The 25,153-nt window shown below is 49.5% G+C and overlaps 2 protein-coding genes across 6 annotated transcripts in view; both read right to left on the minus strand.

The window, feature by feature from the left end:
* DTX2 (deltex E3 ubiquitin ligase 2) overlaps positions 1–3,608 on the minus strand; it is a 44,037-nt gene extending 40,429 nt beyond the window's left edge. The window contains exons 1-2 of one of the 5 annotated variants that reach the window (XM_066382333.1): positions 3,464–3,608; positions 2,145–2,231 (exon numbers count right to left, since the gene is read on the minus strand). The gene's annotated coding sequence lies outside the window, so the exon portion shown is untranslated. Of the gene's footprint in view, positions 1–2,144; positions 2,232–3,247; positions 3,347–3,463 lie in introns of those variants that run through there. The other 4 variants (XM_066382335.1, XM_066382336.1, XM_066382331.1 and 1 more) reach the window with 4 other exon arrangements.
* Positions 3,609–15,291: 11,683 nt separating this feature from the next.
* On the minus strand, positions 15,292–24,843 carry ZP3 (zona pellucida glycoprotein 3). The gene is made up of 8 exons (XM_066379952.1): positions 24,559–24,843; positions 21,458–21,576; positions 19,277–19,380; positions 19,017–19,194; positions 18,799–18,916; positions 16,168–16,259; positions 15,902–16,029; positions 15,292–15,491 (listed from the first exon to the last, which is right to left on the minus strand). The coding sequence occupies exons 1-8, from the start codon at positions 24,841–24,843 to the stop codon at positions 15,292–15,294; spliced, it is 1,224 nt and encodes a 407-aa protein (XP_066236049.1).
* Positions 24,844–25,153: the final 310 nt, after the last annotated feature.

A 25,153-nucleotide genomic window follows, 5' to 3' on the forward strand; every position in this document is an offset into this window, starting at 1 on the left:
CAGGCTGGCCTGGCATACAATTTCTATAGGGATGTGTAGAATGAATCAGGGACTTCTCTCCCTAGCCCACAGTCCCCTTTTTGGTGGCACCTTAGGTACCTTAAACATGTCTAAAGTCAAACTCACTTTCCTTCTCCCTAATTCTGCTTTTTCTCCTGCATTTCTGGCTCCACTCTGACCCAGGCAGTTAGAAGAAAAATCTGGGTCTTGCTCCTCCTCAACCTTCTCCTCCACTGCCCCACAGCTTCCATGGCTTGCTCTGTTTTCCCTTCCCAGCTCCTCAGCACCCACTGCCAGTAACTGGTTGGGCTGCTTTATTCCTCTCACCTTGATAAGTATTCTCTCCCACTGGCTTCCCTAACTTTTGTGTCTCCTTCTAATTCACCTCAGAGACAGGTGCAAGATTGAGCTTCCTGAAGTCATAGTTCTGATCCTGTTTCTTCCATACCTCCACTGGATTTCTAGAATAAAGTTCAAGTTCCTTGGGTTGACACTGAAGCCCATCACTCCCTGGCCACTCTCTATCAACAGTATTTGCCAGTATGTATACTACCCTTTTATAGCCTCTTGTATCTATACTTCCCTCTCTCCATCTCCTCCCAAGAAGTTTAAGTAATGATTTGCTATCAAATAATACATCATAATCCCATTCACTTGGCCACTCACCCCACCTGACCCATACTTTCAAGGCCCCAATTAAATAGCATCTTGGGCCCTGGCCGGTTGGCTCAGCGGTATAGCGTCGGCCTGGCGTGCGGGGGACCCGGGTTCGATTCCCGGCCAGGGCACATAGGAGAAGCACCCATTTGCTTCTCCACCCCTTCCCCTCTCCTTCCTCTCTGTCTCTCTCTTCCCCTCCCGCAGCCAAGGCTCCATTGGAGCAAGGATGGCCCGGGCGCTGGGGATGGCTCCTTGGCCTCTGCCCCAGGCGCTAGAGTGGCTCTGGTCGCGGAGGCCCCGAGGGGCAGAGCATCGCCCCCTGGTGGGCAGAGCATCGCCCCTGGTGGGCGTGCCGGGTGGATCCCCGTCGGGCGCATGCGGGAGTCTGTCTGACTGTCTCTCCCCGTTTCCAGCTTAAGAAAAATAATAATAATAAAAAAAAAATAAAAAAAAAATAGCATCTTGGTGTGCCCAACTGAAAGAAAACATCCTTTTATCAACTTCCACAGCACTCTGCCTGTCCCTTACAGTTCTCTATGTCCATCAGTGAGCTGAGGGCAAAATCTCATGTTAACCTCCCCTTAACAGAAACTGGCTTAGTGTAAGGAAAGTCACAAAGAGAATAATCCAATCAAATCCAACCCACACTTTCCAGCCAGTGTGAAAATTGTAAATGCTCCACATGGAATTCTGCTAAAATCCTTCTGCTCCCCAGAGCCTTGGCATGGCCCATAAAACCTTCCACACTCACCCCTCTGTCCACCTTTCCAGCATCCTCTACCCCACATCTACCCCTTGTTGCTCCAGCCACTGAGCTATTTACCATGACCCAGACATGCCAGGTAGTTTCACGACTCTGCATATACCAACTCCTCTGCCAGGCAACTTACTGCCCTTACTTCTAAGTCCTACTTCTTTACTACTCACCTTAGTTATCATCTTCCCAAAGCCTTCCTGATCTTCTCACCTTCCCTTCTAGCCCTTGCTGGAGGGGTGCTGGCTCTGCCCTGAGTACCCCTCCTCAACATGTATCACACTGACAACATCTTGTCACTGTCTATGGTTCGTCTGTTTTTTCTACCACACAACCAAGTCCCAGAAGACAGAACTCTTGTTGCTCCTCACTGTACCCCCCCTCCCCCACTGAGCACGGGGCTTGACACTAAGGAGGAACCCAGTAAAGGTTCATGCAACAAAAGAAAAATTTCCAGTTCAAATGCAGAAATCATGACTTATGTCCTTCATCACATAAAGCACGTTTTAAAGTACAGACCATGTAGAAAGTACTCTCTAAGACTAGTTAAACAGGAGAAGCCATTGGCAAGAAGCCACTTGAATTTATTTGAGAGAGTTGGCAATCAACAATCTACTCCCAGGGCTCACTTTCATCCTGGAGACCTCAAATTCTACCCTCTCCAGTCCCCACCTTCTCTATTGAAAACCAGATTAAGAAGGCAGCAATGTAAAATCCTCATGGCTCTCACCTTTTCTCTCTGGAGAGCTGGCACAAACTGTCCCTTCTTGATGGAGACACCAGATCCTTAGGAGGAATGACTTGTTCGGGTTCCCATCTTGATATAAAACACAAACAACAAAAACCAAGCAAATCTGAAAGGCCTGCTGACTCAGCGACACAAATTCCAAGGCACCTTTGCCAACAAGGAAGAAGATGATCAGGTTTTAAATTGAGAAACAGCAGTTAGTGAAAACGAATGCACAGATATTGGATCTGTGCTGTGACTGGGGGCTGGAAACCACCAGATTTATTTTCCAAAACCCTAGGCAGAGCACAGGGTACAGCATTCTCCCTCTGCCTGCTCAAATCATCAAGGCGATGGTAAAAAATAATAATTATTATTATATTTTTTAACTGAGCCTTTTCATAGAAAAGTCCAAAAGGACTTTAAAAGCGAGTCTGCAGTGTAGGCATTCAGGAAATCAACACACCAGAGAGGGTAAAAGTTTGGCCAAAGTCACAGAGCAATGAACAAGAGGCCTAGTTCTAATTACTCTGATGGTTTAAGGTAAACCCTAATTTTGGCTCCCAAAAGTCCATCTTCTAGAACTCTAGAGGAGCTGAAATATTTTGAGTTTCTTAAGGGTCTAAGTGACTGTGCACTCATTATTTCCACTGCTACAGGCACTTAGGGAAGTGGAACCAGTAGCTGACTGAGAAAGCAGAGATGAAAGGTGAGCTCCAGAAAAAGACTTCTAAATCCTCTTCAGCATATATTACACACTCCGCAAAAGTAACCCAGGGTCCCTGGAAATAGGAGCTTCCTGGAAGGCAGACCCCACTTGGAACAGGAAAGAAAAGTTTGGAGGCAAAGTCCTCTAAATTACAAGCCTTGCCACAGTTAGTCGTTCACCTGGAGGAGACCCGAGCAGAATCCACACCTAACCGGTAGCCCGGTGGCAACATCATCAAGGCCCGCACTATGTTCGGTGGGAAGGGGTCCACTCCTCCCGACCGACCCAAACTCCCAGGGCCGGCGCCCCTCCACCTGCTGCTAGCCCTTTGGCTTCCACCCCGGCGTTCACCCTCTCACCCAGCACCATTAAGCTCTCAACGCCTCCCAACTCTCACCTCCAGGACCTACAACCTTGACACCAATCCTCTTAATGTCCCTCCGGATCTCATCCCGGGACTCTTCTCCGACCCGACCCGACCCGGCCCGGCCCGGCCCGGCCCTCCTTCACTTACAAGCCCGCCCCCTTCCGGTCCCAGCTCAGTTTGGTCTCCCCCGCCCTCTGGGGACCACAGTCCCAGGGACCAGCAAGTGGCCTGACCGTCCCCTCTCACGGAGCTGACCAGGGCGAGGGGGCAGGATGAGAGCACCGCCGCCCTGGGGCTGCAGCTCTGGCTCCGCCTGGGGACGACTCCGGCTGCCACTCCGACTCTGAGGAGAAGACAGCCGGAGTGAAACTCCGCGTCGCAGCTTCCTTGCGCTCCGGCGCGCATGCCCAAGACGCCGGGCCTTCTGGGAAATGTAGTTCAGTCCGGGCGGGGGCGGGTCCCGGATCCCAGCGGACTTGTGCACGTTTATCTATTCTTCCTCTTTAGCTTATTTACTCACCTACTTAGTCCTTCATTAACTTACTGATTATTTTACATAGTTTTTACCTGTACATAACATGGTTTTAATCCCTGTGCTGGGTACTGGGAATGAACAGATCAATTGGAAACTTGGTTTCCCTCCTGGAAGAACTCCATATCTAATTGGGGATACAGACACTTAAACACACAATTACAAGATAGTGGGGGAAATGTTATGATAAATGAATGAGAAGGGTGCACCTAATTTTGGGGGTGGGTCAGGAAGGCATCACATGGGGGATGACGCTTGAGTTGGATTTTCAAGCCCACACAGGGATTTGACTTATGGAGTTTAGAGAAACCCGTGTGAAGGAAAAGAGATGTGAAAGTGCCTGACGCGTTCAGGAAGCAGTAAAATGTTCCTTGTGGCCAGGACAGAGGATAAATGAAGGGGCTGAGGACAGAGAAAATGGATTAGGGTGTGGCAGGATATGAGTCTGGGAAGAAAGCTGGGTAAGATTATGATGGACTTTAAGTGCCATGCAAGGAATTTAGGCAACAACCAATGGAAGGATGTAAGCTGGGAAATGACAGAGTCAGCATGCACTTTAGGATAGCCTGTGTGGTGGGTGGAAAATAGGTGGAAAGGAAAGAGGAAGTAGTGGGGAGACTAGTTTGGAGACTGTTGTAGTACAGGTCAAAGTGGATGAGGCCTTGAAACAAAGCTGATGACTAATTTTTTGGTATCACAGATCTGCTTTCCAAAGCCAAAGAAAGCCATTCCCAGAAAAATGCTCAGATGTCAGTTTTCACACACGTGTGCACACACATTATACACACAGACATTTTGCATACAGTTTCAGGGGTACAGAGTCCTTTGAATCTTGGACTCTAGTTAAGTTCTTATAAAGATTTTATTTATTTTAGACAGAGGATAGAGAGAAAGGCAGGGGAGGAGCAGGAGGCATCAACTCATAATAGTTGCTTCTTGTATATACCTTGACCAGGCAAGCCCACAATTTCAAACTGGCGACTGCAACATTTCAGGTCAACGCATTATCCACTGCACCACCACAGGTCAGGCTAGTTAAGTATTTTTACACAATCTAATGTCACTCACACTTTATTGGGGATTTGAGAAAGATTCAGACTGCTGGGGATGGATGAAGAGACCTCCTCTGTAATTCAGTTTAAAAACTTCATTTTATAGAAGAGGAAGCTGATGCCCAGAAAGGAGTAGTAACCCACCTGAAATTAGTGAAGGAGGAGAAGAAGTGCCTATAGTAGGCTGAGTTTCTGGTACCCTAAACCAGGAATCTACCACCCAAGAGCTGACTGAGAGGACACAGTCCTCGAGTCGGGGCGGGGGGGGGGGGGGGCACCAAAGTCAGGCTTTCCCAATTACTTCCTGAGTCAAATCTCCATCAAGAAATGAGGATAGTATTTTACCTGTGATTTATACTAGATCACTATAGTGGCTACAGTTTAGGATGGGAACATTTACCTTCCCTTCTCAGTCTCAGTTTTCTCAGCTATAACCATCTACAACATTTCTAAAGCACCTATTATGTGCCAACCACTTGACACACGTCACCTCCCTGAACCCTCTCAGTGAGATAGGTGCTATTGTTATTTCCATTTTAAAAATGAAGACTTCTGAGGCACAAATTTTTTTTTTTTTTTTTTTTTTTTTTTACAGAGACAGAGAGTCAGAGAGAGGGATAGATAGGGACAGACAGACAGGAGCGGAGAGAGATGAGAAGCATCAATCATGTGTTTTCCGTTGCAACGTCTTAGTTGCTCATTGATTGCTTTCTCATATGTGCCTTGACCGTGGGCCTTCAGCAGACTGAGTAACCCCTTGCTCAAGCCAGCGACCTTGGGTCCAAGCTTTGCTCAAACCAGATGAGCCCGTGCTCAAGCTGGCGACCTTGGGGTCTCGAACCTGGGTCCTTCGCATCCCAGTCCGACGTGCTATCCACTGTGCCACCGCCTGGTCAGGCTGAGGCACAGATCTTAAGCAATGTGTCTAAGGTTGCATAGTTGGCAACCGACAGGGTTCATCTTTGAATTGAGGTAGTGTCTAATTGAGCAACCCCGTATGACTGGTCCCATTGGAGGAGGGGCACAGATGATGTAGTCTGAAGTATTAGAAAAGTCTTTTAACATTCAAAAGATAGTTTCTTAAGTGCTTCCTTTTATCTTAGTGAAATACCAAAGTGTTATTCACCAGAAACTCCACTGCATACACACCTAGAGACTCCAACAGAATAATGGTGGAAGAGTAGACGAAAGATTTTGGAAGTAAGGCTCTAGAGAGAGGAGATGGTGGAGTATGTGGAGCTCTGGGGGAGGTTGGGGATAATGTGGGATCCAGGGAAGAGGGCAGGTTAGAGACCTCCACCAGGTTAGAGGCAGGAAGGACACTGCCTAGAAGACTGGCTTGCATAAAGAAGAGGACACTAGAAAGGGGGGCAGTCAACAAATGAGTGTGTATAGGGAGAGAGGGGAGAACTGCAAGGTATGAGGCTCTGGAGCAGGGGTCCCCACACTATGGCCTGTGAGCCGCATGCAGCCCCCTGAGGCCATTTATCCGGCCCCCGCCGCACTTCCGGAAGGGGCACCTCTTTCATTGGTGGTCAGTGAGTGGAGCACTGTATGTGGCGGCGCCACAAAGCGCGGTGTTGCTAACATACAGTACTACTTCCGGTGACACGGGATGCACGCATCATGGCTCAAGAAGCATGTCATATCACTTGTTACAGCTAGCAGTGACAAATATGGAACCGGACATTGACCATCTCATCAGCCAAAAGCAGGCCCATAGTTCCCATTGAAATACTGTCAGTTTGTTGATTTAAATTTACTTGTTCTTTATTTTAAATATTGTATTTGTTCCCATTTTGTTTTTTTACTTTAAAATAAGATATGTGCAGTGTGCATAGGGATTTGTTCATAGTTTTTTTTTATAGTCCGGCCCTCCAATGGTCTGAGGGACAGTGAACAGGCCCCCTGTGTAAAAAGTTTGAGGACCTCTGCTCTGGAGAGATCTGGGGTAGAGACAGGGAGTTCAGAGTTGCTAGCAACATCAAGATACCTGGAAAGAGCAAAGATGATGAGAAAAGCCTGGCCTGTGGTGGCGCAGTGGATCAAGTGTCGACCTGGAATGCTGAGGTTGCCATTTCAAAACCCCGGGCTTGACCAGTGAAGGCACATATGCGAAGCAGCTACTACAAGCTGATGCTTTCCACTTCTCTCCCCTCTGTCTGTCTGTCTGTCTGTCTCTCCTCCCTCTAAAAATCAATAAATAAAATCTATGTCTTTAAAAAAAGAGAGAGGCCCTGGCCAGTTGGCTCAGCGGTAGAGCGTCAGCCTGGCATGCGGGGGACCGGGGTTCGATTCCCAGCCAGGGCACATAGGAGAAGCACCCATTTGCTTCTCCACCCCCCCCCTTCCTCTCTGTCTCTCTCTTCCCCTCCCGCAGCCAAGGCTCCGTTGGAGCAAAGATGGCCCGGGTGCTGGGGATGGCTCCTTGGCCTCTGCCCCAGGCGCTAGAGTGGCTCTGGTCGCGGCAGAGCGACGCCCTGGAGGGGCAGAGCATCGCCCCCTGGTGGGCGTGCCGGGTGGATCCCGGTCAGGTGCATGCAGGAGTCTGTCTGACTGTCTCTCCCCATTTCCAGCTTCAGAAAAATACAAAAAAAAAAAAGAGAGAGAGAGATGATGAGAAAAACTGAATCAGGTTTTAGTAACATCAGCCTTTAAAGAACAGGTGAGAAGTAGAAGTGTCAGGAGGGGGCTAGACTGGAGGACACTGGGTAAGCATGATTGCAGAGAACCCATGAAATGCTCAGTGGTGACAGATACTCTTGAGAGGCCCGACAGGCTAGACCCCGGGGAGGGCAGTCTATCTCTGGGTTAGGGGCTCTTGCCTCCCAGTTCTGGGCTCTTTCTTTTTTCTTTTTCTTTTTTTTTTTTTTTTTTGTATTTTTCTGAAGCTGGAAATGGGGAGAGACAGTCAGACAGACTCCCGCATGCGCCCGACCAGGATCCACCCGGCACGCCCACCAGGGGCGAAGCTCTGCCCACCAGGGGGCGATGCTCTGCCCCTCCGGGGCGTTGCTCTGCCGTGACCAGAGCCACTCTAGCGCCTGGGGCAGAGGCCAAGGAGCCATCCCCAGCACCCGGGCCATCTTTGCTCCAACGGAGCCTTGGCTGCGGGAGGGGAAGAGAGAGACAGAGAGGAAGGAGGGGTGGGGGGTGGAGAAGCAAATGGGCGCTTCTCCTATGTGCCCTGGCCAGGAATCGAACCCAGGTCCCCCGCATACCAGGCCGACGCTCTACCGCTGAGCCAACCGGCCAGGGCAGGGCTCTTTCATCTTTCAGTCTGCCAGATGACTTCAAGACAGGTCCCAAACTTCTGACTTTACTACATGGAGGCCAGTGGTGACCACAGAGTGTTTTCATTGACAGATAGAAGCTAGGGCAGATATATCTGTGGTCATGAAGGTCAGGAATGCAGTCTTGGCCGTAACAAGTGATATGACGCGCTTCTGTATACAGACAGCTCTTCCAAGAACAATCTCTGTGTTCCAGACATTATGGGGTAGAGGTGGAAGGGGCAGCAGAGGATAAACCCACTCGTGTGTAATGATGTCACTTACATAAGCTTGCCCATAGCTGTGTGTGCCTAGAAGAACACTAGCCAACATGGTAACATCCAAGGGGCGGGATAGCGGGTGATTTTCACTTTCACTGTACTTTTCCTGTATCATTTGAGTGTGTCCCAATGAATAGTTTCCATTTTTATAACCTGAAAAGAAAGACTATATTTGGGAAAAAATAGGGATCTGATGATGAAAAGAAGCAAAATAGGGCAGCAGCAAGAGGGAGTATGGGGAGCTTGGACTTTTCATTTTTAAGCAGGAGAGAGTGAGTGTGCTGTGTCCTGAGGCTGCAGCAGGATGGCTCTCACGAAGGTGGAAATGAAGGAAACAGGATTGGCCACCTGCAAACTGAACTTTAAATCAATGTACATAGTGAAGGATCAGAAACACCCACCCAGCAGAAAGGGGCTGCTTAAATAACCCTGGAATGCCAGGCAGAAAGACTGAGGAAGACTCACAAATCTATTGTTAAGTAAAAACGGTGCTCTAGCTGGATAGCTCAGTTGATTAATAACTCAACTGGTTAGAGCATCCTCCTGAAGTACAGAGGTTGCTGGTTCAATTCCCAGTTAGGGCACATACAAGAACAGCTCGGTGTTACTCTCTCTCTCTCTCTCTCTCCCTTCCTATCTTGCTAAAATCAATAAATAAAAATAAAAAGTGCCCTGGCCAGTTGGCTCAGTGGTAAAGCATTGGCCTGGCATGCAGAAGTCCCAGGTTCGATTCCTGGCCAGGGCACACAGGAGAAGCGCTCATCTGCTTCTCCACCCCTCTCCCTCTCCTTCCTCTCTGTCTCTCTCTTCCCCTCCCGCAGCCAAGGCTTCATTGGAGCAAAGTTGGCCTGGGCACTGAGGATGGCTCCAGGGCCTCTGCCTCAGGTGCTAGAATGGCTCTGGTTGCAACGGAGCAAGGCCCCAGATGGGCAGAGCATTGCCCCCTGGTGGGTTTGCTGGGTGGATCCCAGTTGGGCGCATGTGGATGTCTGTCTCTCTACCTACTCACACCTCACTTCAGAAAAATAAAAAATAATAAAGAAAAAGAAAAGTAAAAAAAAGGAACTTTCAGAGTAGAGGATAAAGTAGACCTGCACCAATTTTTGTGTATTTTGGGGAGGGGGGGAATGTTGATTTTGTTTTCTTAATGTACACACTGGCTTGTAGGCATACAAGGGTTCTGGGAGAAAACCTAAGATGCTCCAAGAAGATAAGAGATGAACTGTGGATTTTATTTACTATGTACTCACATTATTTTTTTTTTTTCTATTAGAGAAATGTGAGAATGCGCATACACACACAGTGAGTTAGGTTTGCCTTGCATAAAGGCATGAAGTCTAGGAGTAACTGGGAACTGAAACATTCCTGATGGGGGCTCTTTGTCCTAAATCATCTCTGTCCAGGGAGGCAGCCTTTTTGTTTGTTTGTTTGTTTGTTTGTTTTTAATGCCTCAAAGACTGGAGCTTGTGTAGCCCTCAGGCCTTCACAAGCAACTGAGAGTGGATGACGTGGACTAAGAAGGAATGTGGCTGTTGGCCTGGAATAGGGAGTAGTCATGGCCAGAGAGACTTACATAATTTTAGAAAGTCCTTGAACTTGACTCCAGGTGTCAGAGTTGACTGCTTTCTAATGCTCCAATCCTGGAAGGAGCCCTTGGCTCACCCTGGAGCAAGAACAGATCAAAGGAAACCTAGGAAAAGGCCATTGTTACGGGGCTCGAGAACTTTCTGATGCTTTGCTTGGAAAGGTAGAATTTTGTTGCTCAGTGCCTCAGCTAATTGGCCTCCATCCAACACTCTGGAGGGAGTAGCTGATTAGCAGCCACAGCTGCTTTGCTCATTATTTCTTTTTAACAGAACCTGGCATCTCTGGGCAGTCCATGATGCCTCCCCAGGACCCAGGTATGACCTACACAGCCATCAAAAGTGCAATGACTTTGCAGCCCTGAGGAGTGAAGCTGTCTCTCTTAGAAGCATCATCTTTTATAAGTCCTGGCCCATGGAACATATTTTGAACTGGCTCATCCTTGGTAGGGCCCTTGCTGCAAATTAGAAATGTTTGTTTTCACAGCAAATAATCACACTTGGCCTGTACCTTCCACCTCCAGAGAGCATTATAGCTATAAATTAATACTCTGGCACCCTGGTTTGGGATCTAGAGTTGCTCAAGAAAATAGAGCAATTATAGTGTGTGGACAAACTAGGCTTCTTGAGAGGCCCCTTGGAAGACACGGCTTTATCTATCTGCTGGTATCCAACCATCCCATGAAAACTTCCATTAGCCCTTAGGAGCTGCTTAGAATCCACCACTAAAAATTCATGATAAATTGGCCCTGACTGGTTGGCTCAGTGGTAGAGCGTCAGCCTGGCGTGCAGGGGTCCCAAGTTCGATTCCCAGCCAGGGCACACAGGAGAAGCGCCCATCTGCTTCTCCACCCCTCTCCCTCTCCTTCCTCTCTGTCTCTCTCTTCCCCTCCCGTAGCGAGGCTCCATTGGAGCAAGGATGGCCCGGGCGCTGGGGATGGCTCCTTGGCCTCTGCCCCAGGCGCTAGAGTGGCTCTGGTCGCGACAGAGCGACGCCCCGGAGGGGCAGAGCATCGCCCCCTGGTGGGCAGAACTTCGCCCCTGGTGGGCGTGCCGGGTGGATCCCGGTCGGGTGCATGAGGGAGTCTGTCTGACTGTCTCTCCCCGTTTCCAGCTTCAGAAAAATGCAAAAATAAAATAAAATAAAATAAAATAAATTCATGATAAATTAACACCTAGAGGAGGGCAGAACGCTTACTGGGTCTTCTGCAGCACCCTTTCAGGCTCCCTAATGCATGAGACTCTGTGCCTTTCCTAGTCTTTGTCTAAGGTATTTTACAATTCTGTAAATTGTAGAAAACCAATAGTAATGCAAACGGTTTCAAATAATCTTGTCCTTAGAGATGCCATGGAAGAAGCCATTTGTGCATCTATCAGCAAATTCATATCTGCATTACTGATTACCTTTATATAAATCTGTTATTTGAATTTTCTTTTGAGCCAGTTTTTTATACCTTGATTTCTCTCAATGAATAAATTAAAACAAGACCTTTGGCACATATTTGTTTTCTATTTGTATTATCATAATTTTACTTGTTTCCCCTATTGTCCTTTAACATACCTCATCTCCCTTTTTTCCGGGCTACAGAGGCAACATTTTAAACCCACACAGAAAGTGTTGGTTCACTGAGAATGTCACAGGATATAACAGGAAGCTATCCCAAACACCAGGGAAAGGGGCAGCTTGTAAGCAACAGAAATCAAGACAACTGTCAGTCCTCTGCCATCTCCCTCCCCTTCCCACTCAAGCTCCACCTTGAGGGGGAAAGCAGGACCTTCTGACATTACTTCTGGAGGCTGCCTCTTGGGCCTGCCAGGGCCAGCTTCATGTTGAGCTGAGGCCCATCTGGAACTGGCTGGGGCTAATTTTCAGGGCCAATTCCTAGTTATACTTCCTCTCTACAGCAGACACAGCCACTTCCTCTCTCTGCTGAGGACAGCAGAAGTTGAGAGATAAGTTGAGAGATGAGTTCCCAGGGTGTCCCAGGGTGTCGCAACATCCAGGAACATGAGGACAAGTAACGGATTGATGTTCAGGCAGGGACAGTCCCCAGGGTATTTTGGGAGTAGCCTTTGCTTCTAGAACAGCTTAAACACATGCCGGACACCTAATATCACATTAATCCTCACAACAACCCTGAAGTGGAGAACTTCCTTATCTGAAAGAGGACGTTGCTAAGCAGGGGTAAACAGGTTCAGAGCTGGGTGGTTGTGAGACAAGCCATCTGGCCCCTAGAGTCCTGCTGTATGAACCAGGATCCCATCGTGTTCTACTCACCCCTCCTCCAGACATTCCCATCCTATTGCTCAAGCAGCAGGGAAACAGGCTGGCTTTCTCTCAGCCTCCAGGCCATACTCTGCTGCTCACGCTGATTTTCCTAACAGGGATGGTCCATCCATGGCACTCAGAAACCTTCGGTGCCTCCTTTTCACTCAGCCCTACTTCCCTCTCTCTCCCCCATCCTTACTGGGCATCGAAGCCCTCCATTCCTCCAGGGCGCAGTTTCTTCCTTTTCTCTCCTCCCTTCACTCACCTCCTCCATCTTGCCCAACTAGGACCTGCTAGCTCTTTGAGGATTTGCTCCAGGATCGCTGGCTCCCAGAAGTCCAGCCCTTCTACCCCTAATCTCTCACTCCCTTACACAGCACGCCATAACCTACTTGGGGATGGGGGAACGCGATTCCCCCTTGATGCAAACCCCCTGACTCAGTGCGCTTCAACGCACACCTGAATCATGTCAATGTAAGAAATTTCCAAACCTGTAAGAATTTTGAGTTTGAGCCAAACTGTCAACAATTGTGGGGAAGCAAAGTCTCAAGAGACTGAGAAAATGCTCTGGAAAATGATGGTTTCACCACTTATTTTATACATAAAAATCAAAGGGAAAAACATAATGGGAGGGGGTTGCATGAAATTGATTGGTGAATGATTAGAGAGGCAAGAGAAAGCAAAGCAGGGTGAGGGGGTATGGGGGGGGGAATTTCTGGGATTGGATAAAAAGTAAAAATGCACATACTGAGGCCCTGGCCAGTTGGCCCAGTGGTACAGCGTCAGCCTGGCATGAATATCCTGGTTCAATTCCCAGTCAGGGCACACATGAGAAGCGACCATCTGCTTCTTCCCCTCCTGCAGCCAAGGCTCCACTGGAGCGAGTTGACCCCGGGCACTGAGGATGGCTCCATGGCCTCACCTCAGGCCCTAAAATGGCCCCGGTTGCCATAGTCCCAGATGGGTAGAGTATCGCCCCCTAGTGGGTTTATTGGGTGGATCCCAGTCAGGGCACATGCAGGAGTTTGCCTCCCAGCTCATTTAAAAAAAAAAAGAGCCTGACCAGGCGGTGGCGCAGTGGATAGAGCGTCGGACTAGGATGCGGAAGGACTCAGGTTCGAGACCCTGAGGTCGCCAGCTTGAGCGCGGGCTCATCTGGCTTGAGCAAAAAGCTCACCAGCTTGGAACCAAGGTCACTGGCTTGAGCAAGGGGTTACTTGGTCTGCTGAAGGCCCGCGGTCAAGGCACATACGAGAAAGCAATCAATGAACAACTAAAGTGTCGCAATGAAAAACTGATGATTGATGCTTCTTATCTCTCTCCATTCCTGTCTGTCCCTGTCTATCCCTCTCTGACTCTCTCTGTCCTTGTAAAAGAAAAAAAAAAGAAAAAAATGTACAAACTGAAACTTCTTTTACATAGGCAAGAATAAGATAATAGTTAACATGATAATAACAATGAGGGTGTTTGTTTTTTGCTCTGGTGGGATGCCTACCCTGAGGGGGGCAGGAAAAGATTACCCTTATATTTCAAAGGCATGTTTTCAGGTACCATTACTGTAGATACGGAAAACACAGGATTAAGGTAAACATTGACTTTTGTTTTAAAAAAAATTACCTTCCCAGGACATGACTGCCCACCAGGAACTGCTTTTAGTTAGAAAGTTTTCATTTCAGACCATCCTGTGTGGTTCCTTTAGGTCCCTGAGTCTGCAAGGCCACCATGCAGGCTTTCCCCGAGCTCGTCAGGGTCAGCATGTGGCCCCTTTTTTGTCCACACACACCTGGGGATTTTGCTAAGATGCAGATTCTTAGGTCTGGGGTGGGCCCTAACACTCTGCCCTTCCCACAAATCCCCAGGTGATGCCAATGGTGTTTTCAGACCACATTTGGGGGCAAGCATTTAGGTCAAGGGTCTTTCTATAGGTCTCAGACCCAGAGAAACAGACCCTAAATATACTTTACACATCTGCCTCTTTGCCCATGTCAACACATTTGAACCCCTCGCCTCAACCAGACCCAAGACCACAGAAAGCCTTAGATGCAGCATTTATTGGCTCCAATCAGTTTATGCTTAACCACCCTGCCTAGCAGGTACCATTCTGTTTTGCCTCTGGGGATTCCAGGAGTCAGAGCAGAGAACTAGCAAAGCTGGCATTCTGCAGTGAAGGCAAATCTTACCCAATGAGAAGAAGAGTCAGATCTAGAATGAGGTTGGAGCCAGATTCTAGTCTGAGGAGCAGGGAGATCTAGAATGAGCTAAGGGCCAGCCCACTGAGGGGCTTTAAGGCCCTCAGCAGAGGAAGCATGACCTCTTGCCCTGGAGAGAGAACCATAAGTTTGCTAGGCACTTCCAGCTGGAGGCTGAGGCCAGGGCCTGGGGAAAGCAGGCAATGTGGGAGAGTGATATGAAAATGTGAGAGGCAAAGATGCAGTTCCCCTCAGAAGCAGGAAGCACAAAGCAGGTCCGAGCCCTCCTGAGGCACCCCCGGCACACATGCCCTCAGATGAGCTTCTCTACGGTGACTTCAGGCCAAGATGACCGTTGCCCAGACTATGGCTCAAGACCCAGCCACCTCTGGCCTTCAGGCCTCTGGCATGTGGACATGTAGCTTTCTGCTTGCTGCCCCTAGGAAAGGGGGCTAGAAGTCCTTTAGTCCATTCCTCCCCATCCCCCCACCTCAAATCAGATCCAAAGGGACCCCCAAGACCCTTGCTAGCCTAGAAGTAGAGCTAGAAGCACCCTACCCCACTTTTTCCCCTAGCTTTTGTTTTGGCATCCTTGGAAACATGACATTATAGTTGCAGCTGGGAAGATGAGCCTTGCAAGCCCCAGGAAGAATATGCAACATAAAGCCAGAGAACCGTAGGCTTGCCTTCACAAACCAGCCTGGCTTCTCCACTATGTAGCTAGGCAGACTCACACTAGAGGCATACCGTTACTTAGAGTATGCTATTTGAACCCATGGCTCTGTTTTACAGGGTGTCCTCTCCCCAACACAGCCACTTCCAATTCACCCCCCTCTGTAGTCACTGCACTACATCCCTGAGGTTACTTTCTTCTTTTATTTAGAATCATTCACAAGTCACATCACACGGTGGAAAGCAGCCTGACGCCACCTGGCGAGACCCAGGACAATGGTGGCCAGAGTCAGAGATACCGCCATTGCCAGGCCTAACCCCAGCATCACAGAGGTGAGAGAAGAAGTTGACTCCTCCACACCATGGTCACCAGCCTTGTCCAGGAAGATCAGTGGCCCCACCGTGACATCTGCCTCTTCTGTCACTGAAAGACAAGATCTAAAGGTCACCTTAATCCCTCACCAGAAGTCAGGTTAGGGGTTTTGTAGGATGAACTAGGCTTTTTTTTCTTTCTTTTAATTCATTTTAGAGGGGCAGGAGGGGAGAGGGGGGGAGAGAGAGAGAGAAAGAGAGAGAGAAGGGGGGAGGAGTAGGGAGCATCAACTCTCATATGTGCCCTGGGCAAGCCCAGGGTTTTGAACCAGCGACCTCAGCATTCAAGGTCCACGTTTTTATCCACTGCGCCACCACAGGTCAGGCCTCAGTGGGCTGAACTAGGTTTACGTTTTAAGTGAGAAAGCTCAAAACTGAATCTGCAGGGGTAAGTATCCTTAACTGAGGGAGAGGGGAAGGCAATAGCCCTGTGGCCACCCTGAGACCTACCCTAGGACCTACCATGCCTGCGACTGCGGGAACCAGACTTTTGCTTCTGTCCCACTAGTCTCCTGGTGCGACCTGGAGTGCCACAGCTACCGCTGTTACAGCACTGACAGATGTCAGCATTGCCTTCTACCGGGGACCAGCTGAGAGGAAAGACAAGAGATTAGATGACTCTGTTGCCTGCAGGAAGCAGTTTGCTGATAATGTTCGTGCTGGGGAATAGACATGAGGGTGGCCGATTAGGTTTTCTCCCTGAGCCATATCCAATCCTGTCTCCTCACCTCTTGGAGGACTTGCTGAAGGAACAGGCTTTGTTTAGTTGGTCTGGGACTTGGTCAGCTGAAGTGACCTTCAGATGGCAGGTGATATACATCTGGAAGTAAAAGCAGCTGTTACTAGGTGGAGTTCTAAGCTGTGTCAGTAACTTTAATGAGTCAGTTCTTATATAACCCTCAACCTTTGAGGGGCGGGGAGGAAGAGCTTCATTTTAGAGATGGTCAACAGAAGGTCAGATTAACTTGTCTAAAACTTCAGGGCAAGTAGAAAATTGGATTCTGAATTGGAACCCATCATCTTAATTGCCCATCATCTTTCCCCAACTTGTCCAACCATTTTAGCGTGCCCAACATGGGCCCATTGAGTTGGAACCTTGGGGTCAGGGCTAGGAATCAAGCCCCAAAGGGCCAATATCCCCCAGACCACCTGGGGTAGGTGGAGTTTTGATAAATCCAGGCCTCAAGTAAGCTCTGCTCCTCTTGACAGAGGAATCCTCAGTCAGAGGTCCTATTTTAGATTCTACATGGTCCATCAACAGTCCCTGCCGACCCTGCAAGAGCCTGGAAATTCCACCTTTTCTCTGAAGCCTTCTGCAGAGCCACAAAACCTTGGCCGCCACCTAGTGGCCAAGTAAACAGGCAAGGAAACCATTGCAGAAACTTGAACAAGCCAGGATGCACGTCTATCTGCCCCATCAGAGAAGGGTGGGTCCCTATTCCAGGAAGGGAACTGCTGTTATCCTCCGCTTCTTCTCAGTATATTCTTCTGATGCCAAATGGGGCCTAAGATCCTAGGATAGTTCCCCATTAGCTCTTGAATAAGGTGTTCCTTCTCCCTTATGCCATGGCCACAGTCAGCCAGGCCATTTGGCCCACCTTTGAGAGAGAACTCTCCCAGAGTTCAGGCGACCTTCCATTGATTGGCATTGTCTTCTGATCTCTTAGTTACCTTCCAATCCCTGGAGATGCAGGTACCAGCTCAGGTTTACCCCTGCTGATGACCATCACCTGTATAAAACCTTATGCCTATCCTCTCCACTGGACCACTTCTGAAGTTTACATCAACTCTCTATTCCCAAAAGGATACTCTAGCCTGTGACCAACAAGGCCACCAATGGAGGGACTAAAACCTCCATTCTCCCTTTTTCCCCAGATCCATTCAACCTGTCATCAGAAAGTTCGGGACATCTCACTAACAGCTTTAATTCCTGCCATCCACCAGTCTCTCACAAACTATTTCTGTTCTCAGCACGGAACTGCTGGGCAGGGTGAGGGAGCATCAACGTCCTCTTCTCCAAATTCAGACTACTTGCCCCTAATGCTTTTGAGCCTCTGGTTCAAGTGGTTTACAAACCTGGCTGATTATTTGAGTCACCTGGGAACTTAAGTGGCTTTTGATGCATTTTCAAGTAAAACAAGATAGACTAGTCGATGATGATATAGTAAAATCTTAATGGTAGAACCTAGATAGTGGGTATATAGGCGTTTACTATAAAATTCTTTCAGTTTAATGTTTGAAGATTTTCATAAGATGTTGGAAAAAGGCAATGCCAGGACCCACCTCAATTAAGTGAAAATATTTGAGGTGATATATTAATAATGTGGCCATGGCACAAGGGAGAAGAAACACCTTATTCAAGAGCTAATATCAATGTTTTTATGACCTTTCCAGGTAATTAGTATAGAGCCAGAGTTGAGAACTCCTGCATTAATCACTTCCCCCTCCTGACCAGCTATTCAAAACTTTACACCCTCCCCTCCCCACTTCTATCTCGGGAAAGTTGTTTAAAAGCTATTTGGTTTTTATTTGGAAGATTCTAGCAGCACTTTCTGACTAGGGGCCAGTCCCATCTACCTGTGCTTCCTGCCCCATCTGTCTATAGCTCAGGTATGAGGAGCAGTCCATTATCTTAGCTCCCATCTCTTAGTTTCAAGTGAGCTTTCTAAGCTTAGTGGTTCTGAAGAGATGTCCCCCAGAGCAGCAGCAACAGCCACTGGAGACTTGTTAGGAATGCAGATCATAGGCTCCGTTCCAGACCCTGGAGGCAGGGCCCAGTGATCTATTTCAATAAGCCCTCCCGGTGATGCTGATGCAAAATGTCACTGGTCTCACCTATGGTCAGGGTCAAGATGCTACCTTGTATGAAAAGTTTATGCTCACTTTCCTTGCCCTTCTAGAAAGCCTCCAGGAAGGCTGACACCTGCTTTTGTCAGCTCCTTTACTCAGCCCACCATCATCCGGGTTCTGGCCCTGCTGACTTTGGCAAGGACAAGATTAGTGACCTGGTCACCAAATGTCATGGTTGTTGGTGTCCATCCTATTTGAACTGTCAAATAAGTCTCCTGGGTTCCTATTTTCCTAGTTTGTTCTATTTTTAGGACTCCTGATTCTCCCTCTATCCTTCAAGGGTTTTCTAAGTATCTAAGGGGTGGTCACCCATGCCTTCTCCTTGAAACTCTCTCTAGAGCCTATCCATGGCTTTGCCTACTTGGCAAGTTGCCGAGTTACTAGGATGGGGCAGAGCTATCAAGTTATTACTTGAGGAAACAGCTAGTGAGCTAAAACATCAGAATAAGGCTGATCAGCCTGACCCCTAAAGTTCAGTCTTATTTCGGGTTATTAAAGAAAGGCATTACCATGTTTCTGGAGTCGTTAGCAAAGTGGAACACGTCCACTGTGAACTGAAGAGTCTCCGGCCCTGGTCTGGGTGCTTTGAAAGCAGATGAAGCATCGGAGAGGCCATCCACGAGACAGCTTTGAAGAGATGGAAGTGAAGAATGAAGTTAAAGGCCGAGAAATGTGGTGTAGGTTATGCTGTTATATTGGTTCCCCAGAAGGGCAGCCCAGCTCTGACCCATGGAAGTCCACGATGGTGTGATAAGGGGAGGCATTCCGATTTGGCGTTGGCGTGGCCACACAGTGGTCCACGAACAGTCGCAGTGGCACATGGCTGCCAGTGTGAACTTCAGCCTGGAGGTAGGCTATATCTCCCAGCTGGAAGGTGAAGGATGTCTTCCTGGAGCTCCAGTTCTCTGAAGGGCAAAGACAGGGGTGAGAGACTCTCCCTGGCCGAGCTCTCCCTGCCAGCTCCCCATACCCGCCCTCCTTGCTTACCCTCCATCAGGTGCAGGGAGAAAATCAGCTTCTCCTCCAAAAACATGGTGGTCCTGAAGGGCACCCAGGTAGGCAGGATGGCCTGGCTGCTCACGTTGCCCTGCCTGGGAAGAGAATAGAGCTACCCACACCTGACATGGGGCTCACCCAATCTGGCTCCACCGTGGAAGGGATTCCACTTCTACCCTATTACAAAGTCTTTAGCTTTGACCCAGCCAGGCAGCTAGGCAAGGCAGCTGAACAGATACACGAAGTCTGAGTCTGTCCCTTAACCTTGACACCTGTGAGTGGGCCCTCCTAGCCATGAGGACACCCGAGCTGTAGCATGAAGACAGATATCTTAAGTTACTTTGGTTTCTAGACCTACATCTGCTCCTTGTTAAGGGTTACCCTGGAGGCTCAGGTTTGGGGTCTGAGGCAGCAGTCCTCTCTGTACCACTCAGGATTCCTGAGGCCAGTCCCAGAGAAGGAAGTCCGTCACAGATACATGCAGTTAGGACTCTGGTTCTTGAACCAGTGTGATACTCTGAGCCTATACTGGGACAGGAAGTTCCCTAGAAGCAGTCAGATGTCTCCGGACATCTGCCTTGCTCACCCTATGGAGTCTCATGGCAGAGGCTACTTTAAGAACCAGACCTCAGCTAACTGGAGCCAGGATAAAGTGTCTCCGCTTGTGGCAGACCACCCCACACTGTCTGCAGCCATCAGGCCAAGTGAGCCAACATTCTCAGGTCAGTCCTAAGCAGAGTAATTTTAAAGTGAAAGAGCCAGGATCCCAGGAAGTCTTCAATCTCTGGCCAATAGGAGGCAGGCTCAGAGTCCTGTTCTTGGCACCTGTGTCCCCACCCAGCACTGTCAGGCGCCCAGCTCCTCCAGCTCTCCTTAGCTCCCTCAAGCCAGCTGCCATGGGTCACGTCTCATCTCATCCCAGTCTCCCAGCTGGTCGCACCAACTCCCATCCCTCTCCCCTACCAGCTACCAGAGGACCTTCGGGTTGAAAATCAGTTTTTGCCCTGGCTGGTTAACTCAGCTGGTTAGAGCTTCATCCAGATACACCAAGGTTATAGGTTTGAGCCCCAGTCGGGGTACATACAAGAATCAACCAATGAGTGCATAAATGAGTGGGACAAAAAAAAAAGCTTTTGATGTTTCTCTCTCCCTTTCTCTAAAATCAATATACATTAAAAGATAAAGAAAAGGGATAAATTTCTAAAAAAAATAAAGGAAGGAAGGAAGGAAGGAAGGAAGGAAGGAAGAAGGAGAGAAAGAGAAAGAGAAAGAGAAAGAAAGAAAGAAAGAAAGAAAGAAAGAAAGAAAGAAAGAAAGAAAGAAAGAAAAAGAAAAATAAAGAGAAAAAAAGACCAGTCCTTACCCATTCTGCTTGGTGCTTAGGGAGGGGCACCTGCTGACTTGTGAGCCTGAATACCTTTACTGTATCTCTTGGCCTTTAGAACCCACCTGTTCCTCTCCCTTTATTGGCCTGTAGGCTCCAGGCCCCCAGCTGTAGCCCCTACTAGTGACACACTGCCCTCCCCTGAGATGTGTGTGGCTCTGCCTAGACTGCCTCAGACCCACCTGCCCCAAGGCCCCCATGGAGGATCTTGTTGTTCTGGGAACCCCTCCCTGAACTCCTGAGGGCATCTGGCTCATCCCTGTGCCTGCATGGTGTCAGCACCATCCTCTCCTACCTGCTCCCAGAGGGCAGGGATTAAGGCTCACGTGCTCTGTACTCAGTCCGGCATAGGACTCTGCATTGTGTTATAAGCCACAGTCACCCTCTCCTCACACCTCAATGCCCCGAGTTCACAGGCACTGCTTAGTGCTCACGGCTTGAAGGGCTCCCCCCAGCCCCACACATGTACTGGGTTAAAGTACAGGGAAAGCAGGTTGTGTTGCTCAGGGCTTGTACCTCTCTCTACATTCCTGAGAAAGTGTTCTCAACTCTGAGGGGGCCTGGGCTGCGCAGCCCTGCAGCTTTTACCAAGAGGCAGCTGTGGCCCAGGTGCATTTCAGAGGCTCGTAGACTCAGCAGGCCCCCAAATCTACCCAGGGCTGAGGGCAGTACCCACAGCACAAGCCCTTCCCACTTCTTGCAGCCATGCTGCCAGATGCTGCTGAGAGCCTAACGATTGCCAAGGGGCCTCTGTACCAGGGGCAGCGATAGGCACCTCCCACACTGACCTGGGGAAGCGGCACTCGATGGGCACCTTCACGTAGTTAGTCCTTAGGATGGACAGGTTTCCAACAGGGTGAGGGTTGTGGAGCAGAAAGGTGCTATACACCAGGGCATCCTTGGTCACCTGAAAGAAAGAGGAGGGTCAGCCCCACCGGCTTCACCTGCCAGAGGTGGTCCCAACCTATGCAAGGAGGCATGGAGGGCAGCCTGGAGGAGGTGGAGAAAACGTAAGCCCTGGACTCAAAGTTTGCTCTGCTGCTGATACATGGGAGAGTCTGGGCAGGTACCAACCGCCCTCACACCTGTTTTTCTGCCCTTGAAGTGTTGATGGCACTGCAGGGGTCTCCCTCAGCTCCCTGGCAGGCACTGGCTGGGCAGGTACCAGAGGAGTCAGGCACGTGCCCCCCTGCTCAGGCTGCCACCCCAACCCCAACACACACGCAGTTTCCTTTTTCAGGGGAGGCCAGAGGCCAGACAAGTCCCCAGGATGAAGCCAGCAAGTTCCAGGAACTTGAACTCATTGCCACAGCAGTTAATACTGACGATACCCTTCCTCTGCTGCCCTGCTATCAAGCTCATTTCACAGGAAGCCCACTTGGTTCATTGGCTGCCTGAGGCAGGAAGAGCACAGGCAGGTGCTACTAGGGCGATTTGCAACCTCCCAATCACCTTCCTAACCCTCAGATCTCCAGGGGAGAGTCCTAGCTTTCTATTAATTGTTAGATGTAAGCTAAAAGTTGTGGCCAGCAGCTGCCAGTTTCACTTAAGATTATAAAAATAACTGACCCTAACCAAATCCCACTAGCCTAGCCCCAAACCTGTTTCAGTCAAGTTGTAAAAATAAGTAACTACAGAAAAATAATAGGATTGTTTCTCTAAATTCTAACCTCAGGCTGGAAGGAATCTTCCACCCCCAAGGGCACAAAGAGACTGCCAGACTGATGGACAAGCTAACCGGACGCCAACAACCTGCACCAACCATTCCCCTATATAACCTCTCCCCTACCCTTGCTCGGAGAGGTTGCCGTTCTTAAGGTTCAAACAAGCTTCATGAAATGGTTCAAACAAGCCTCAAAGAAATATTTTTTGTTTTGATACCCTGTGACTTCTTTCCAGCCATACCTAACATTGATGAGTGCCCCGGACAGACCAGTTGCATAATTTGTGGGGCCCATTGCAAAACAAAAATGTTCAAAAGTTAATTTCAGGACAACAGGACATTAAGTGTTGTCCTGAGGGACTGCACAGGTGTCATTCCCAAGAGGCCCTGAACCCAGGTGGTCCTTATCAGGCAAGATTGGGAACCAATCAAGGGAAACACTGCACTTGTCAGGCTCGTTGGAGTCATCTGGGACCTTCAAGATGCGGATGTCTGGCTCCCACTTCCGTTCTGATTTAGCACAGGATGTGGGAATCGGGAGTTTTAAAAGCCCCATCTTAGTATTAACAGCTGAGTCTAATTAATGCACAGGGTTTGGGAGTTACTAAACTAGAATAATTCCTTAAATACCTGCTGCACCTTTCTAGTCTCCCAGCCCTCTCTCCAGGAATACAAGGGGCCAGGAGACCTCAAGGCAAACCCTGGGAGCACACCTAAAGCCAGAGCTCCAGGTGGAAGGCTCCAGGGCTGGGCTCGTTGCCTCCCTCTCCAAACTAAGAGTTGAGTTCAGAGCTGGGTAGGCAGAAGCTGGGGTCTGTGATGGAAGGGGGAACAGGGTTCTGTGAAGCAGGAGGAAGTTGGTCCAGGGGACCAAGGACCAGCTGGGGACCTGTGTGCAGGCCAATCCAGCCTTGCTGGAAGTCCCCTCCTAGTCTGTGGACAGCAGTTTCTTTTTTTAAGCAGTTTCATTATGATGTTGATGAGATGCCCTAGGAATATAACTCTTATTTAAATCAATTAGCCTACAGTAAAATTGGTTTCTTTTTTTTTCCTTCTTCTTCTTTTTTTTTTTTTTTTTTCTTTTTTTTCATTTTTCTGAAGCTGGAAACAGGGAGAGACAGTCAGACAGACTCCCGCATGCGCCCGACCGGGATCCACCCGGCACGCCCACCAGGGGCGACGCTCTGCCCCCCAGGGGGCGATGCTCTGCCCATCCTGGGCGTAGCCATATTGCGACCAGAGCCACTCTAGCGCCTGAGGCAGAGGCCACAGAGCCATCCCCAGCGCCCGGGCCATCTTTGCTCCAATGGAGCCTTGGCTGCGGGAGGGGAAGAGAGAGACAGAGAGGAAAGCACGGCGGAGGGGTGGAGAAGCAAATGGGCGCTTCTCCTATGTGCCCTGGCCGGGAATCAAACCCGGGTCCTCCGCACGCTAGGCCGACGCTCTACCGCTGAAATTGGTTTCTTTATACGTACCTCTTTTTGATGAAAGTCACAGAAACTATTCATGACAGTGAGAACTTACTATATGTGTTGTGGGGCAGCTGTGTTAGGCTTGCTCACCGGTTTACTGGCTGCAAGCCCATTGCTGGATTAGTGTGTGAGCACGTGTCAGCACCACGTGTGTATGGCCTATATAAGGCTATGGGTGCTTGCACTCAGGGGTATTGCAGATGCTCGGATTGCCTGCCCATCACTGTGAGGGGCCATTTTGCTGTTTGTTTGCCTGAGAGGAGGTGGTTTGCACACAATCCCTGCCTGTGTGCTTGTCCGCCATTGTGAGGCTTTATTAAATGGAATGGTCCAACCCTTTTCAGCTCCGCAGTTTTTCCTAGCATCTGTCCGAATCCAATGTGGACCTGCCTGGCCTCTGCCACCAGCATTACATGTACCCTGCCCTACCACCCCCACTTGAGGGAAGTGGTGTGGCCTGAACTACTCGGTTCCCTTCCCACACACACCTCCCACATTAAGCTCTCTCCAATCTGGCCCAAAATGCCCTGCCCCTCTAGACTCCACCCCACCTACCTAATTTGAGCAACTAGAAGTCCATCGCATATTACCAGTGCCCAGCTTCGGGCCTCAGCTGCTCACCCCACAAGAGAAAGGAAGCTGCTCCAGTCCCATTGTGCACTGGTTATGAACCCACACTCCCCCACCCCATTTCAGGCCACCTCTTCCGTGTCTTTCCCCCAAGCCAGGGCCATGAAGGGGACCCAAGCCTCACCTGAAGGCTGTTGCCACACTCATGTAGCCCAACTTCAAACCTGACCACATCTTTGGTGTCCGTGGAGTCCAGGGGCTTACAGTCGTCAGGGCCCAGGGTGAGGTCTGCAGGCCTGATGAGCTTCCCAGTACCAAAAAGGTCTTTGCTGACAGTGACCACAAGCTGAGCCTCCTGACACTCCACCACAATGTGGTGGGCCTCATCATGCATGAGGTTCTCGGGGTGACACAGCCACGGGCATCCCCAGAACAGAAGGCAGGTGAAGAGCCCATAGCTCAGCGCCATGATGCCTACAAACACTCCCACTAGTAACTGCTGGGCAGCCAGCCCCGCCTTCTTATACCCTGGACGATGGCCACTCACACCTGGGCTCCCAGCTGGCCCCCTGCCCCAGCCAATCCAGTCAGTTAGGCTTTTTCTGCTCAAATTGCCCCCGCTTCATGCAGTAGCATGGGCAGCACCTGGAGCTCTTTAGAAATGCAGGCTCTCAGCGCCCCCAGACCACTGAGTCAGAATCTGGTTTTTCGCTGTCTCCCCAAGTGATTTGTATTCACATTAAAGTTTGTGAAAAGTGGGCTGGCAGCCTGGTCAGTCA

This window comes from Saccopteryx leptura, chromosome 4 (assembly GCF_036850995.1).
Source record: "Saccopteryx leptura isolate mSacLep1 chromosome 4, mSacLep1_pri_phased_curated, whole genome shotgun sequence".
Taxonomy (NCBI): Eukaryota; Metazoa; Chordata; class Mammalia; order Chiroptera; family Emballonuridae; genus Saccopteryx; species Saccopteryx leptura.